The sequence below is a fragment of the Poecile atricapillus genome, chromosome 16, assembly GCF_030490865.1.
Source record: "Poecile atricapillus isolate bPoeAtr1 chromosome 16, bPoeAtr1.hap1, whole genome shotgun sequence".
Classification (NCBI taxonomy): domain Eukaryota; kingdom Metazoa; phylum Chordata; class Aves; order Passeriformes; family Paridae; genus Poecile; species Poecile atricapillus.
In genome coordinates this window covers 6,619,574-6,636,088 of record NC_081264.1, presented here as the reverse complement: position 1 = coordinate 6,636,088, position 16,515 = coordinate 6,619,574, and the positions used below count along the sequence as shown (strand labels likewise).

At 44.3% G+C, this 16,515-nt stretch overlaps 1 protein-coding gene across 21 annotated transcripts in view; it reads right to left on the bottom strand.

Annotated features, from left to right (window-relative positions):
- FBRSL1 (fibrosin like 1) overlaps positions 1-16,515 on the bottom strand; it is a 503,429-nt gene that overhangs the window by 283,482 nt on the left and 203,432 nt on the right. For 19 of the 21 annotated variants that reach the window (XM_058851229.1, XM_058851236.1, XM_058851238.1 and 16 more), the window contains one exon: positions 169-270. The exons of the other annotated variants lie outside the window; for them this stretch is intronic. In XM_058851229.1, coding sequence (XP_058707212.1) covers positions 169-270 — 102 coding nt within the window. The remainder of the gene's footprint in view (positions 1-168; positions 271-16,515) is intronic. 21 annotated transcript variants of the gene reach the window in all.

The following is a 16,515-nucleotide window of genomic DNA, read 5'->3' as shown; positions in this document are numbered from 1 at the left end:
GCAAGGCAGCTCAACCACTTATGCCGTAACACTCAATCATGACATAAAAAAAAGTTATTACACAGTGACCTCTGGATGCCAACATTTGTTCAGCAAGATTTATGAAAAGCCATGTCAGCAGCGGGAATTGCTGCAATGAAGCGATGCTTTCTCCTGAATGGTACTTACATCACTGAGACGGTCCCTTGAGCTGCTCCGCTGAGAGCTTGTGGCCTCCCTGATGCTGTCTTCCTCGCTATTTCTGCCACTTCTGCTTGTAGGGACCTTCATCTAGAGGGAGAAGAAGGAGGGGGAAAAAGGAGATTTTCAAGCACTGCTCTGACACCTGTTCCCAAGGTTGCCGACAGCAGTTCAGTCAATGTTTCGCTCCTACGCCCACGGCGCCGTGGAAGGGATGGAATGCTCGGGGCTTCTCTGCAGCTGTGCTTGACCACGTGTGCCCACACTCCTTTCCACTAGTGTGAGAGGGAAAGTGCTTCTGGCAATTCTTTGGAACCTTAGGCAAGGTTGTGCCAAAGTGCTTGGGGGCCTGCCAGGAGGGGAAGGGGCCAGACAAACCCCCTTCACTCTGCCCCCAGCACCCCTCAGCTGGGACACTGCTGCTGCCTGACCCAGCGGCCAGGCCATCGCTTCCCAGCCCGGAGATGTGCCCTGGGGACACCCCAGGGACTGCACTGAGAGCTCATGATGGCCTCTGAGGAACCCTGGCCTGAAACAATTTGAGATACCACACAGAATCTGAAGTAGAGCAGGATTAATTCTTACAGCCAAGGCTGGTGCTTTAACTGCTAAATCACCCCACTCCCTTCACCTGAAGTTGTGCTTGTGTTTGGACAGAAGTGAGAGAGCAAACGTTTGAAATCACAGCAACCTTCCTCTTACATCTGCAAAGTGTTACAGGGGGAGGACAGGGGTAGGATAGATGTCATTCAGAGCTTCATTCCTGGGCTCATTTACTAACAAATTATTCTGCTAATTCCCTCGTGAAATATTGGGTGGAAAGAAGTGTTTAATTTATTAATAGGTTCTATTCATATCAGTTTGGTTCCATTTAAATTACACTATTTAAAATGTCGGCTTGTACAAATTGGTATTTTTAATGGCAATAAAATCCCTTTGTTTCTTGCTGTCCTGTTCCATGGTGGTGCTGGCAGCCAGCAGGGTTTGCTCGTGGTGCTGATGTAACCCCTGTGGCACTGGGCACACTGGGAACACTGGGCACGCTGTCACCACGTGGGCACAGCTATCAGAGAGCTGGCAGCACTGGTCACTGCACTCCATGGATGTTTTACAGTGCTGCCAGCCCAGTGCCCCACAGTCTGTTAATATTTTAATTAAATGTTCAGAGTAGTGTACGGACAACGAGCTCCAGTTCTCATCCAGAGTGCACAGCCCTGTATGGGCTTGGGTAGCAGAAGTAAAAGGAAAAGAAGTAGAAGGAAAAGTATCATGCTCAGTAGATTTCTGATTAATGTCCTTGCTCTGCATGCCTTTGCTACATTACACCTCATCAATACACCTTCTTCTGCAGGATAAGACATTTGGACACATCTAAGTGATAGAAATCCAAATTTTATCGTGGCCACCTCATCACACAACCACCACTCAGTGCAGTGTCCTGTCTCACTCCTTGTCCACCACCTTTCAAATATTGCCCACCTGAAAACTTTTATCAAAACAAATATTTCATCTTTGCTCCTATGTCAAAATGTTCAAAAGCACAGCACAGCAATGAGAGGCAATCCCTGCTAGGATCTGCTAGAAGCATTTCCAACAACAGTGAGCTTGAATTTGGAACCATCCACACCACGTATCAAGGCAAGAAATAATCCACTCGAAGTTCATAATGTTCAATCCATGCCGTCTGTTTCCTTAATAAATAGGTCAACAACACTGAAAAGAGAAATCTAACTATCCTACATCAATATTGGCCATAAGCCATCAAATTTTTAATTCTACATATAATTAAGTAAATTTGGTAAACTTTTTTTCCTAAATACATTAAATGATTGTCATTCACTTATTTTACTCTTTTTGAGGTCTTTATTAAGCAATTACTACTTCAGCTATGCCATTATCTTGCCTAGAATTGATGCCAAGCCAATAAGACAAATGGTAATACCCCATTAATTACAGCTTTTCATAACACTGGCACACCAGCTTTTTTCAGTCATCTGGGTCTTTCTACACTTACTCAAAACCCAACTCCACTGGTTTCAAGTCATCAGCCAGCTCTTCTGAAACTCTTGGATGTAAAGTATCTGACCTGCCAATTCCAATCCTTCCAGACACAGCAGGTGCTTTGTTTTGCCCTGAAATAGGAGCCACTTAACCATTACAGGGCAGAATTACAATTTCCCTAATACAGTACAGAAATGCCCATTGAATTCTGCAGCTTTCTGATCCAAAACGTTCTCCCTCCCACCTAGGAACACATCAAAGCCTGTCAAAATTATTACACTTCTGACCTAAACAACTCCTAGACAGCTGCAAATTAAAGGGAAAATAAATTATGCCATTCCAAATCCTTTCACTTTCCCAAGTGCAAATGGTTGCTAGAATTAATTCAAAAGGACTAAACTGCCAGCTGTTTAAAGTTAGCACAGACTCACCCAACCTGTTACCAGACTGGATCCTTTTGCTGCTTTTCTTGAGTTACAGTCGGCTCCAAACACCACCTGTTTCTTTTCTCCAAATTTCATTAAAGGAAAACTACACCTACACACGCAGTAACAAATTGAGACAATTTGACCTGACAAGGTCTTGCACGGGCAAGCAAATTAGAAGCATCACTGCTGCCATTAACCTTTCCAAGTAAATATCAATTATTAAACTTGCTGCACTACCTCTGTCCCCAGTTTGCTGCTGTGAATTAAGAGGGTCATCAGCCTTTTTGACAGATCTTGTTCATTTACACCTGCTGCCTGCCAGCAGGGGAGCCCGCACACCCGCAGCCCCAGCGCTCAGCCAAGCTGCCTTAATTCATCAGTAATTACCCTAATGAGCCACATGCAGGACCCAAGGAGGAGGACAAGTTGTTCTGCTAAATGGATGCATTGGGTTCAGGGGCACTACCAACAGATCTGGGTATTAGCAAACTGGTCAAAAGCTTCTTTCCCAAAGTTGCCACTGGCTCAGCTGCTTGATTTCTAGTGATTTTCTCTGGGTGTTTTTGCTAGAGTTCCAGAAATTCCTCCTGACCACGTTCCCCGATTGAGTTTTACTATAAAAACTAGTATCCCTCTCCCTTGGAAAAAGTCATTACTGTTCCAGAGTTTGCAAAGCTGAGGTGGGCTCCTGGAGCTGCTCCCAGCCTGGGGATGTCACCTCCAGCCCAGCACAGAGCCAACCAACTCCCCAAATCCACATACAACAATTGCCAGGGACCTCCAGAGGCACTGGTGCAACACCAGCCACAGGGATTGAACACCCCAGGTGGACCAGCCAAATACCCCATCTAACACTTGAGCAGCCCATACTGATTGCCCAGGATATTTACACACAGTGGCAATGTCCTTCAACAACCAGAATTACAAATGCAATTCAACATTACAGGCTGTTCTCACCTAAAATCAAATCCTTTTGAGACAAATCCTTTTGAGACACAGCCTGTCCCCTGCATTACCCACTGAGTGCACCCAGGTCCTTGAGCAAAAACAATCCCATGGATGGGTTTGCTCTGTTTGAGGCAGGATTAATCCAAACTGTCTTCCAAACTGGAGGGTTCCAGTGAGCATAACAGAGCCAAAACAGAGACTGGGGAACAGCAGGAGAAGTGTGTGGGCCAAACCTGAGTGTGTTTGATTGAGTTACCCTTAGGTCTGGTCAAAGTGTTTTGGGAGCTATCTGAGAAGCAAAATGTCTCAGAATAACTCTGGTGCCCACAGCTCTGCAGAGAAGGGCTTGGAAAGGTGCTCCTCAGCCTTGTCTCCAGAGGGCTGGAGGTGGGAGGGAATCTTGTCTTAGACAAAGGCTGACTACTGTGTCACTTCAGGAGAGCAAAGCTGGAAGAAAATAAAAAGGCACATGGGGACAACTGAAGCTATTTGTTAATTTATCTCTTCCAAACCCTAAGACAGCAAGACATTAATGTCCATGTATATGAACTGAAATTTTGAATAGGTGCTGAAGTTTTACTCCAGCAGAGTTTCATTGCTGAAGTTAAGGCAATTCTCCAAAAGCATTGATTAAACCCAAAGGCGCTTGAAAACCAGACCAACGCAGTCTCCTGTGAGATAAATAACACCCCAGACCCTGCACACAGCGCAGAGCAAAGCAGGCAAACCCAGCTCTCTGCAGTAGCTGCAGTCCAGCTTTCACCAGGAACGCCAGATTTGTGTTTGAGAACAAGAAAGAGCCCGTTCCCAGCTCGGTGGGAGCGGGCCAGGGCTGCAGGCAGGGAAGGACCAGGGGTAGGTACAGAGGGTTTGTAAGGCCATGATCAATTTGCATTCTGCAGGTGCTCATGGACAGTCCCAAGCCACGTTCGGAGCCAAGAATTATGAACCTTGCGCTGTTGGACATCATGTAGCATGATTAAATACCATAACTCATCCCAGTAATAACTCCAGCTCTGCTACCCTGGAATGCTGCTGCCTTTCCATCTCTCCCATCCAACTTCCCCCTCCCTACTTCTTCCTGTGGGGTGGGGGGTGGAGGAATATATGAATGGGCAGAATGGGCCTTATTTCCCTAAAAGGGCTTTTTCATTACCACTATGCTGGCTCTCAGCCCCTGCTTTTTAATCATAATAGATCAGCCTGCTCTCCATTTACTTAAGCTTTTCCGATGTCAGAGGAAAGCACGTTTTTATTTGGCACACCTATTTTCACATCATGGGCACGCTGCCCCTGCTCATTATTAATAAATACACTTCGATTTATCACAAGCTCCATTTGAGTGCCACGGGGAGCCCGGGGCAAAAGGAGACAAATTCTTTTCTTAAGTTGTTCTGAAAGGTGCTGGGCTTGCTGACCCTCACCCCCATTAACCCAGCACAGCTAGTGCGCTCCTACTGGGAGCTCCACGGCCTGTGCAGCGGCAAACTCGGACTGATCTTGTGCCATCTCAATATATTTGTTCATTATCTTGCGCACACACAGAAGCATTTGGAAATGTACTCGGGGCACAGGCCAAATTGAATCATCTGCCTTCATTTTCCACACGATCTGAAGCTACAGCTGCTACAACAGGCTGTGGGATTTTTATTTTCCTTCCTTAACAGTTTTTTTTCCTCACTCTTAAAGTCACAGCAGTCTTGTTTTAAACCCCTTGCTGCTGCTTGGGTTTGTATCTGTGTTGTACAAAACGGGTCTTGCACACACACAGGGTGGGAAAAGAAATTCCCAGCAACCTCTCTGCACAGTTCTGAAGGAAAGATAGAAAGCAGAAGCCTCAGGGAGAGACATAATTAAGATATTAATCTCAGAGATTCTGTTCTGGTGGCTCAGATGGGTCTATTAATCCACTAATCCTGTCACCTCTGCCAGTGGACAGGCACCAGCAGGAATGGCACCCACCCATTTTGTGCTGCACTCTGGAGCCAGGAATGGTCCATGAAAACAAAGCTGCCCTTTCAAATCAAAAGGGCAAAAAGTCCCACACAGCACTGAGCCAGGCTACCTCCTTTCAGGAACACATTAACTTCAAGAAGAAAGTTCAATTCCTTCTTAAAGCTCTGGAAGATCCACTTTCATTTGTCTTGAGAGAGAGAGGACAGACCAAACACAACCTTTGGATTTCCATGTTACTGACTTCATGGTAAATCTATTTTGGCAGGAGCCACTTGGAGATAAGTGGGTAGAGCTGAGAGGCATCCAAGTCCCAGAGTTTAGGTCCAAGCTTTCAGATCAACAGAGACAGGGATGAATCAACTTTATCATGCTCATCTATCTAAACTAATGCTGCTGAACACCACTTTACATCTCATCAGCAGGTAATGACTTTATCATCAGCCCTGCCAAAGGACCCTTTTCCAACTCTTCCTACAGGGTTGAAGAAAAATTCCTGCAGGTAACATTTCGTTCTAACAAAGATCATTATTTCCTACAGCTACAGGAATTGATAATGCCAACTGTTCCAAAAACTTACCAAAAATAATTGTATGGCCTGTCCCCTTCCCAATAAAGGATGAAAAGGACGTTTAAACAATATTTTGAGAGACTTTTTTGCTAACATATGCTTGCATTTTATTATCAAGTCCCAGATAAGCTCATGTTTCTCTGGTAGACTATCAGTAGTAGCAGCTTTCTGCAGCAGGAGACAGTAAACTGCCTTAATAAATACAAATGGACAATTTAATTAAAATATATTGGCAACTTGGAAAAAGTACTATTTGTGGATGAAACAGTCTGTTAAGGGATTGCACTCAAGGCTAGCTCAGTGTATTTTAGGCAGGCAGCAATAAGTGGCAGTGAAACAGTGCACAGAGCTCTACCCCAATGATTAAAGACCACGCCGAAATTTTAAATGTCTGTTTTCCAGAAGGGGGAGGAAAGTCACCCAGTTGCCTCTGGTTTTAATGTTTGAAACAAAACAAACCATTTGGCTTTAAAAATGTACTTCTTTAAACCTGAAAAGACCGACGTATCAAAACAAGGTGGAATCAGCTAAACACATTACTTCTGATTTGTTTCCTTGAAAATCCAGCCTTAATGCATTCTAACAAAATTTATCTATCCCAAGCATACCTCATAATGAGATCAACTGGGAAAAATATCAGGCTTGTTTGTATATTTTATACTTGCTCTAACTTGGCAGTTTGGAGATTATGTATTCCCCAGGTCCCTCCTTAAATCGTTTCACACGCTACAATTTGATTTTCTTTGCTTGCCCTTTTCCACAATTTTTTTTGATACATTTTATTGAGTTCTGGCTCAGAGGGAAACGTTTCCTTTGAATTAAGGGTGCAATCATTTTTTCTCCCCTCTAAATAAGGACATATGGCGTAGAAAGCAATGTTATGGTCTGAGTATTTTATGATTGAAGTAGAGCTCATTTTAAAAAATGACAGTAGCATCAGGTTGGATTAGAGTAGTTTTTCTAATTGGGTGGTGCTGCTGTGGATACTGTGATGGGCTATCTTGGCCATAACTCATTTTAAATATGACATGTCCGTTTTTACTTACTGTGATGAAGAAGCAAACAGCAGCAGTGTTACGATACTGAAGGATAATTGTCCTTTTTTTGTAGAAGTCACTCAGTTCCATGATGTTTCAAAGGTTACTGCTTGCACATTTACCTGCTGTGCACACTACTGGTTCCCTAATCCTGGTTTACCAGTTTCTTTTGGCTAATTTACATCAATAGCCTGTGCTGCAGTCAAGCAGTCTGTAACACAGTGCCTTGTTTTTACCTCTCCTTGGGATGCAGAGAACTTGAATTGATGCTAGCAAAGGATTTCTGTGCTTAGACTGAGTCAGCTGCTAAAGCAAGGCAAGTACAACCACCTCCTGTAATATAAAGTATTATCAGTGAAAAACCAAAATATTCAAAAGCCACTGATACTTTCTCAGCTACTTGAGCAACATTAACTACTCACAAACAACCTGAGTTTACATCTTAAGGCTTGCAACCAGATATGAGGGTCACCTGCCATTTCTAAGAGCAAATGAAACCCAAGCTCCTTTGGTACAGGCAGCTGCCTTTGCAGTTTTTGGAATAACTCCTGTCTGGTGCTGTGACCAGCCAGGGCAATGAGCTCAGCTTCAGCTCCCTGAGAGACACTTCTGCAGAGCTGGTGCCACTTCTGACAAGGCAGGAACTCTGTTTGACCTCATGGCTCTCCAGAGGTGCCATCTAAGGAGGCCAGTGCCCTGGGGGCCAGGAGAAGCCTTTCTCCCCAGTGCCCAGCACACAGAGGCTGCATGGGGCAGTGGGGTTGGCTTTACTGCAGCTCTGGAACTGCTGCAATGATTTTTCACAGCTTCTGGGCTGGCAGGTGGCCTCAGCTATGGAGCAGAGCCGGCACCGCTTCCCCACCACGGCCCGCGCTCTCAGGATCAGGAGCCTCGCTGCCATGCGAGAGCTAATGCTTATTTTGGAAAAAAGCTGGTGCTTAAGCAGGCAAAACTGCTCGATTTTACAGCTGCCATCAGGCCTGCGTAGCAAACTGCACTCTGCATGCCCCCAGCCGCACTTGGCAGATGGCAGCAGACAGCTGGGAAAATCTGGGTTTGACATACGTCAGTGATAAACTGTGTCAGCCCAGAGCCGCTTAGGTTACAGGCAGCGAGCGCGCGTGCTGGAGCGGGACTTGGACTGCTGAGGGGGAAACAGCATTCCCAACCCACTGAACTGAAACCTGCCCTCCACAACACGGCACGCAGACACAGATGGCACCTACGAGCCCTCGGGGCTGGCTGGAGAGGCAGGCAGGGCGACAGAGGGGCACGTATGGCGTTTGTGTGGCAAAGTCTTGGTGGCACGGTGGCTGCTGTGACAGCTGCCCAAAGCTTCCCCCATGTCCAGTGGGGACAATGCCAGCTGGCCCCAAGGGGGACCCACGGCTGGCCACAGCCAAGCCCATCAGCAATGGTGGCAGCACCTCTGGAATAACACAGTTAAGAAGGGGAAAAAGTTGCTGCAGAGCATCAATTGCAGCCAGAGAAGGGAGTGAGAATATGCAAGAGAAACAGCCCCGAAGTCACCAAATCGGTGAAGGAGGAGGAGAAGAAGGAGCTCTAGGCAGCTGAGCAGAAGTTCCCCTAGAGCATGAGGTGAAGATCACAACAAGGTGACAGGTTTCAAGGAGTAGCATCCACTAAATAGCCCATGAGAGAACTGAAAGCCTCCGTGTCTCTTGAAAATAAGATTTGTAGCTTCAAGTTTCACATAAAGATGATTTGGACCTGTGATTCTCGGTTATAAAATGTCATCCAATATGCATCAAATAGAAAATTGATTTGGCACATTATTTTTTTTTGGTAATGGGAAAGAAATGGATACACTGAAGATGAGCTCAGAACTCTTAAGAGCAGATGCATCAAGTGTTACCAATCTGGTGCAGTGGACCATAGCGAAAGGATCACTGTAAGGGAAGTAGCTCCAAGCAGGACAGAGGGATGATTGACTAAAGCATCCACTTAGCAAGGAGAGAGCTGTGTTCAGCTGGAGCCAACGGACTAAATTAGGCTGAGCTTACACGATGCTTTTAAACACCATGTAGGAGGCAATCAGAATTGACAGCTTTAACATTGCTGCCATCTATGCATACAGATACCATCTATTAAAGGCTAATATCAACAGCTGTGATGTTCAAAGCAAAAGTAGATTTAATATACATATTAAATTGTCCAAAGCTGCAGGAGATGTTTCAAAATATATTAGGAAATTCCACCAAGAAAAATATCTCTGTATATTACAGTAGTTCTCGCAATGCTGCTCCACAAAACTGAGGGTTTTGGTTTCAATATGAAAGGTGATGATAACCTTCAAAAGTGATTTTAGTAAAAGAAGATTGTAAAAAGCAAGGTAAACTTATTACTGGTTATGTCAGACAGGCAAAGCATTCAGTGCAGTTCAGCCTCAACCTTGGGAAGCAAACAGACATTCCCCAGCCTTCTGATAGCTAAAGGAAGGTATTAGACAACATTTACCAAGAACAAAGTTCAGACCTGTTGCACAAGCTACAGAATGGGAGACCCTATCACACAGGTGTTTCAGCTGATCTTGGAATATCCACTGAGAAAACAGACAAAAGACAAGTATTGGAGACATATTTCAGAAAAGCAACCAGGCCTGGCTGGGCTGCTATAGGCACAGTGCTGTGATTCCTGGCTTGAGCAGCAGAAGAAAACCAGAACTGAAGTAAATTGACTCAATTAAACTATTTCAACAAGGTTTTCTGGAAAATTATTTTTCTTGAATAAGCTTGGTTTCATTTCTTCAATAAGTCTGGTTGAAAAGGAAACTGGATAAATATGATGCATTTAGGATTCTAGATGCACTCATGCTGCAAGACATTCTGATAAAAGTTACTGCTATATAAATATCAATAAAGCAAATTTTAAGTGGAGACCGTATCAGCTGAATTCTCAGAAGGTAGTGTCAATAAATAAACATTAATGTTTGCTACAGAAGGTAAAAGGATTTAAACAAGGTTTGCAGCTATTCAATAGTCCCATCAATATCTGAGAAAATATGTTATCAAAACCACTGCAGATAAAATTCATGGATGCCAATGATACCTTTTTAGAATAAATAAGGAAGAGGAGGGGAAGGCAGCTTTAAGCAGCAGCTTTAATTCTGTGAAAAACACACCTCAGGAGAAAAAACATATCCCAAAGCAGGGCTGCACCATGGGTATGAGGAATGAGAGCAGCTGCCTGCAGCTCCTGCAGAAGAGAGGCAGAGGCTGTGCTGCCAAACGGAGCCTGTTGGGGAAAGCTGGGAGGTGACACTGGGCTTCCTGCATAATGCCACACCCAAAGGGAACTAATCCAACCCCTCAGCAAGGGAAGAGAGGCCACTTTGTCTTGGATACAGCATTGACAGGAATGATTTTGGAAGGTCTTCAGCTTCCCCAGTGCACCAGCAAGGCACAGCTCTACTGAACAGACAGCCCATGCTGGGTACAGCCTAACCCATGGGACAAACTTGGAGAGTTGTCCAGAATTACTCCAAGTCCTTCTTATGGGGATCACAGAGACCAACTTAACCACCATTTAAAAATGCAAAAATTGGCAGCAATTCTCCAGGTGTGAGCACTGCAGGTCTCTCCTTACCTAGAGCTGGGCACAACAGCTGCCCTGGATGCTGCCCTACAGTGAAGGCAGCCTGCAAACCCCTTCTTTGGGTTCTTGTCCATGATTCAAGGCAGAGACAAAAACACCCACATTCTTGCTCAACAATTTGCTCAACCCCTCCAAGCATCCCATGTGAAAAAGCTGTGCTTAGCACAGTTGAGTTTCAAATTCATTGCTAGGACTCTGAGGCACCACAATAACACAGTTAAAACACCACCAGATGTGTGTCATATAATACATGTTAAAAAAAGAAAAGACATACTGTGTGCAGATACAACAACAATTTGCTGTTCAAATTAATTCAGGAATCAGTACCATCCCTGTAAACCCAATATATAAAACATATGCTACTGTAGGCATGCATAAATTGCATGCATTTTTATCCAGATAAAGCCACACATGCAACTAATAAACCAAAGTGAAAAAAAGAAAAGATACAAAGTAAATAAATAAATGCAAAGGCTGCCTAGGGAATAATGAATTTTGCAGAAACTGCTGTCAAAGATCGCAGAGCTGAGCGGAGCCCCAGCCGTGCTGGTCCCTGCCCCCAGCAGGACAGTCACAGCCTGGCACTTCCCATGGAGTAGAAATAGACCCCAAACCACTTTTCTTGCCCAGCACTGTGGTGAGGTTAAGCTGGAGAGGCACAGTTCAAATGACAGGAGACAGTTTCCCACATGCCCAGGGTCTGTCCTGCCATCGCGTGTTCCCAGCCCTTCTCAGACCAGCCCACAGTCACGTCCCTTCTATGGCTGACGATCCCATAAAACCCAGGAGCAAGGCTCCAGCCTCACAGCAGCTGGGGGAGCTGCTGGCAGTAAAGGCAAGAAGAGAACCACCACTTCAATGTGGAAGGAACTGATGGCTGGCTGGAACAGCAAAGCAGAGACAATTCCCATGCACACCACCATGAGTTGTTTTATTCCAGCTCCTACCTTGCTCAAGCCAGATCTACAATTTGCTTTTATTACTAATTCAAACTCTACAAAGCCCCTCCTTGAACTCTGCCTAGACTTTTGGGATGTGTCCTTCCCCTGGCAGAGGTCTTTGTCCCCTGGCCAGCTGTGCCATGTCTCCCAGAGGCAATGGAGAGCTGCCCGCAGCTGCTTCAGCTCAGCAAGAGCCAAAGCCATTTTCTCCAGGCTCCCTGCACTAGCAGATGAACCAAGCCAGCTCTGGCAAAAATCAGAGCAAACCTCACACCTCTGCAGGTCTGGACTTGAGGCAGAGGCAACCTGAAACATCACTGTGTGTCTGGTGGTGATCATCCATTGTGATCAGTCACGACATCGGGGTTCTCAAGGAAACTTTCAGTAAGGCCATGAGCTCCTACACCACCAGGGCAAGGTTTTCTGATTTGAGGAAAGTGTTGAAACTACCAGAGCAGGCACAGCCAACTCCTCAAGGAAACACAGAAGCAATTTCCTCTAAATGCCCAGGGGACATCCTGTTTGCTGATCGACATCCTGAAGAAAACAAAAATCTAATAATAATTAGAGGCTAAGCAACTAAGGTGAAACCCTTTGGTAATTTCCAGTCCCAAGTAACTAAAAAGGGGTGACAATTATTTTAGCTAATGATCACTGAACTTTGAGATTAATGTTCACTGATGAGGAAGGGGAAGCAGCTCTTTAGAAGGCAGCACTGCTGTCAGGCTGAGCCCAGAGCTCCTCGAAATAGCTGGTTGATACTCGCTACCATCAAGGGACACAAACATGCAAGGAACTAAAGCCAGCACCGAAAGCTCAGTGCAGATGGACTGGGATCCTGCCCTACCTTCTTCCCACAGATTCCAGTAGCTTAGGGTAGAGAAAAATTCTTGTTGTTGGCCCTGTCTGTACTCCTGATTTGCAGCACAGGAGTGGCTTGGCATTCCCTAAAGCCAAGTGTGGGTTTTAACATTTCTCAGTCACAAAAGGGCTGGCTGGCACTCTGTAGCTTTGATACAGCTGAAAGGGCAAACTGCAGATGTAAACACCAGGCAGACACTGAGGCTTATCCAGCTGGCCTGAATTGCTCCCTGTGAGTTTAGACAGCTTCTCCTCACTGGTTCTGGAGAGAAAAATGTAATTGGTGCCTTCCAGAAAGGGGTCAGGCTGTGCCTGGGGATGACTGGGGTCCAGAGGAGGGGAAGGCCCAGAGAAATGTGAGCCATTGCACCTGCACTGTTTCACAGAGAGCACAAAGGCTTGTCAAAGCCCAAAATAAACAAGTCCACTAGTTCAACTAAAAGCTTGATTTGGAGTTGATTTAAAGTATTGTAAATGCTTGTCAAGTTTTAAGCCAAACCTTCATTTTGCTCAGTTTAAATAAGTTATCAATCAGTTTAACTTGAACTGGAACAAGAAGCTTCTAAAAATGAAATTAAAGTAACAGCCCAGTTAATTGAGCCTGCTGCAGTCCTTCCCATAAGGATGGACTTAACTTCAGGAAATGCTCATCTTCCTTGTCACATTTGGTGCAGAAAGGTATTTTAAACAGTAATAAGCATCTGCTTTCTCTACTTGCTCAGTGGGAAAGTCTAGAATTATATACACAGCACCTTAGAGGATGCTGTAATAGCAAGATGCATTTATTAATGATCCTACTAATATTTCCTGAGAGCATCTCCAAATGCTCTGCAAATACCCATCAAATTTAAATAGCAAGGATGTGCAGTGGGTAGTGTTATCACCCCTTCTCGGAAGGGATGAAAAGACCAGATGACTTTGGGAACATCAAGCAATGAACCTGGAATAAGGCTGGGACTACAACTACAGAGAAAACAGGATGCCTAAAAGCGCTGCAGCTTTTAACAGCAACCATCTTGCATCTTAACCACAAGATCATTCTCCCTGGGTGACATGTAAGCAAATATTTCTTAGAATGAAAGCATAATGTTAATAGAGTAGAGCTTGCTGAGAAAGCAGAAAAAGGAATTGCTGCTTTCTTGGATTCTACATGGAAACCCTACACCTCCACAGGAAATATTTTAGTAAAAAGAGACATAGAGTTACAGCATGAAAAAATGAAGCCAGCAGATAAGGCAGGTTGTGTGAAAAAGGGATAAGGGAGCATGGCCTTTGCTACTGGGAAGAATTGGTGGGATTTGGGTGCTCTTGGTACACGGGTCAGTGAGGTTTTACTGTGGCACAAAGATCTGTGACTGCTGCCCAAGGCAGGAGGCTTCCAAGTAGCTTGGATACAGATCAGAGAAGTGACCAGGGTCTGTCACACCATGGGATCTTTACAAGCAGCACTGGGGCCCAGAATCCGGGAGAACAGAACTGAAAGCTCAATCCAGAGATCAGAAGTCAAGAAAAGGGCTTCTCTGAACTGGTAGCTCTTCCTGAAAGAACAAGTGTGGGAAAAGGAACAAAGCCCAAAATAACAAAACTTATGAAGGCTCTATGGGTAGAACTAAATAACCAGGTAATTATCCCAATTTTATTGTTCCTTTGTTGCTGCCTGCAGACAAGAAGAAAGAGAACAACAGAAGTAGCAAGCGGGGATAGCCAAAACCTCTAAAATATTGATGCAGAAATTGAACATTTCTTCTGGAGATGTGAAACTGGTCTCACATGGGGTTTTTTTTGCCAATAGTTGTCTCAGTCGACATACAAATCCTTTATAACAATACATATCTAGATAACACTGCAGTGTAAATATCCTTGCTCAAAACACTTTGCATCTTACTGCTGCCCACACTGTACCTGGCAGTTTCCTATTTAAAACAGTATCACTTGCTAAAGAAAACCACTAACAGAGGACTAAAGGAAACAACCTTATTCACTCAACCAACACTGTTGTCTCAGCAAAACAAAGCAATTAACATCTGAGTTCACAGAAAAATATATTAGCACAACAGATGCATGTGCATGTATTTCAGCCCTTTGGTAAAATGTGCTGTTTTGGGGCCAGATGTTTCTGCTCATGCCAAAGAAGAATCCAGCTGCATCAAGCTGTGAATATTTCTTCTGATCTGTCAAAATCTGCATGAACTAGAAGAGAAAAAAACAGTACTGAAGTTCGAAATAGAAGGCTGTTTTCCACTGGGGATTTTACCACCATCTGTATTTTTAAAGCTTTAGTACAACTTGACAGAGCCTGAAAAAGTTTGCGGCACAATAGGTAAAGCACATTGAAATACCATTCAAGTAAGGTTTCTGGCAGAGTTGAAACATATGGTAAAAGACTAGTTTTATGCATTTTTCCCCTTGAAAATCAATTCATACTTATTAGTTGGATTTACAACATGTTTAAATTGTATGGCCTTCTTTGTAATGTGCTGCCATTATAAGCTGAACTCTCATTATTGAGATGATAGAGCAATATTGAATTACTGGGCAAACAAGGTCCTTTTTCAAAAACACCACAGCAATTGCTTTTCTCACGGTTTCTAAAACCAGGTGTTGTTTTTTCTTGCATTAATAGAATTACTATGGATTTGCACTGATGCAAGAGTAAAATCGTATCATTTTACCAAATCCATAAAAAAGGAGCCAAAATGGAGACAGAACAGTTAAGCAGAAAACATGAAAGCATCTCATAACACCATTAAGTTTGCAAACTACAACATATTTGTCAAAGCTTGGTGTTATCCCTCCTAAAAATCCACCCAGCAGCACCAGCACACTCTCACCTCCCAGGCCACCTGTAAAAAAGCCTGTAACTCATCTCACAGAAACCTCTGCTGTTTTGTCCCCCTAAACCACCTCCTGCCCCAGGGAGAATGCAGTGGCAGGAGCAGCCTCAAACAGTGACTTGCTTGAGTAAGTGGCTGCACCATTATTTTCTGGCAAGTCCCAAAGCTGAGATTTTCTAACCACAACTTGACCCCCTAGAGGCATTTAGATTCCAATCTCTCCTGTCCTATCCCCAAAAATTCAGCCTTAACAAAAAAAAAAAAAAAAAAATTAAAACTTCTGAAACAAACATATATGGTTCAGTACAAATGAAGCAGAATGTAGCTGGGTATTTCTGAACTGAACTCAGTTTTCCATTCTGCTCTTCTCAGCTCTCCACATTCATCTGCCAGCAGCCAGGCAGCTGTGCTGCCTTCCAGGTGTGCAGCACAGCTTTGCCACTGACAGGGTTATCTATTTTACAAAGAATTATGCTGGCAGTGAAAATCACAGTAGAATTGTTTTGAAAGAAGCAAGCCTCAGATGGACAATTTAGATTTCACAGAAGTTGAAAGAGGATTTGCAGGTTCAAATTATTAATCAACACCCTGCCAGGCAGGGGCCAAGAGCAATCTGCCGGCGCTGAGTTTTCTTGGACTTAGACTGCAAAATCTGGATTTTAGATTGACTCAGTGAGGAGGATTTTTGTGCCTACAGCCCTTTCCTTCTGAAGTATCCAGGCAAAATGGATCCCTAGCTTTTAGGGGCAAGTATGAACTTGGGGATGGTGAGGTAAATTATTTAAGGAAATTTGGGATTTGGAGGCTTTCTGAGCCAGAGGACACACTGCACATGACAAGGTTACTTCCCTGTTTTTAAAATCATGTTCCAGCTGTAACAAGACAATATAAACTGCCCCTGGGGTCACATGGGGCCTTTCTTTTGTTAGCAAGAAACATGGAAAAAACTGGCCAGAAAAAAGCAGGTGCTTGTGGAGAATCCAACCTTTTGCTGCAAACACTGTCAGCTCTCCCCAGTGCCAATCAGGATGACACAGGCTGCTCTGGGAAGGAAGAATTTAATTGTAATAAGCACCTAGCAGAGTGTAACAATGGTTAATCACAGAGAAGCACACAGCGGGTGCCTCCAGTCACATCAGGCTACCT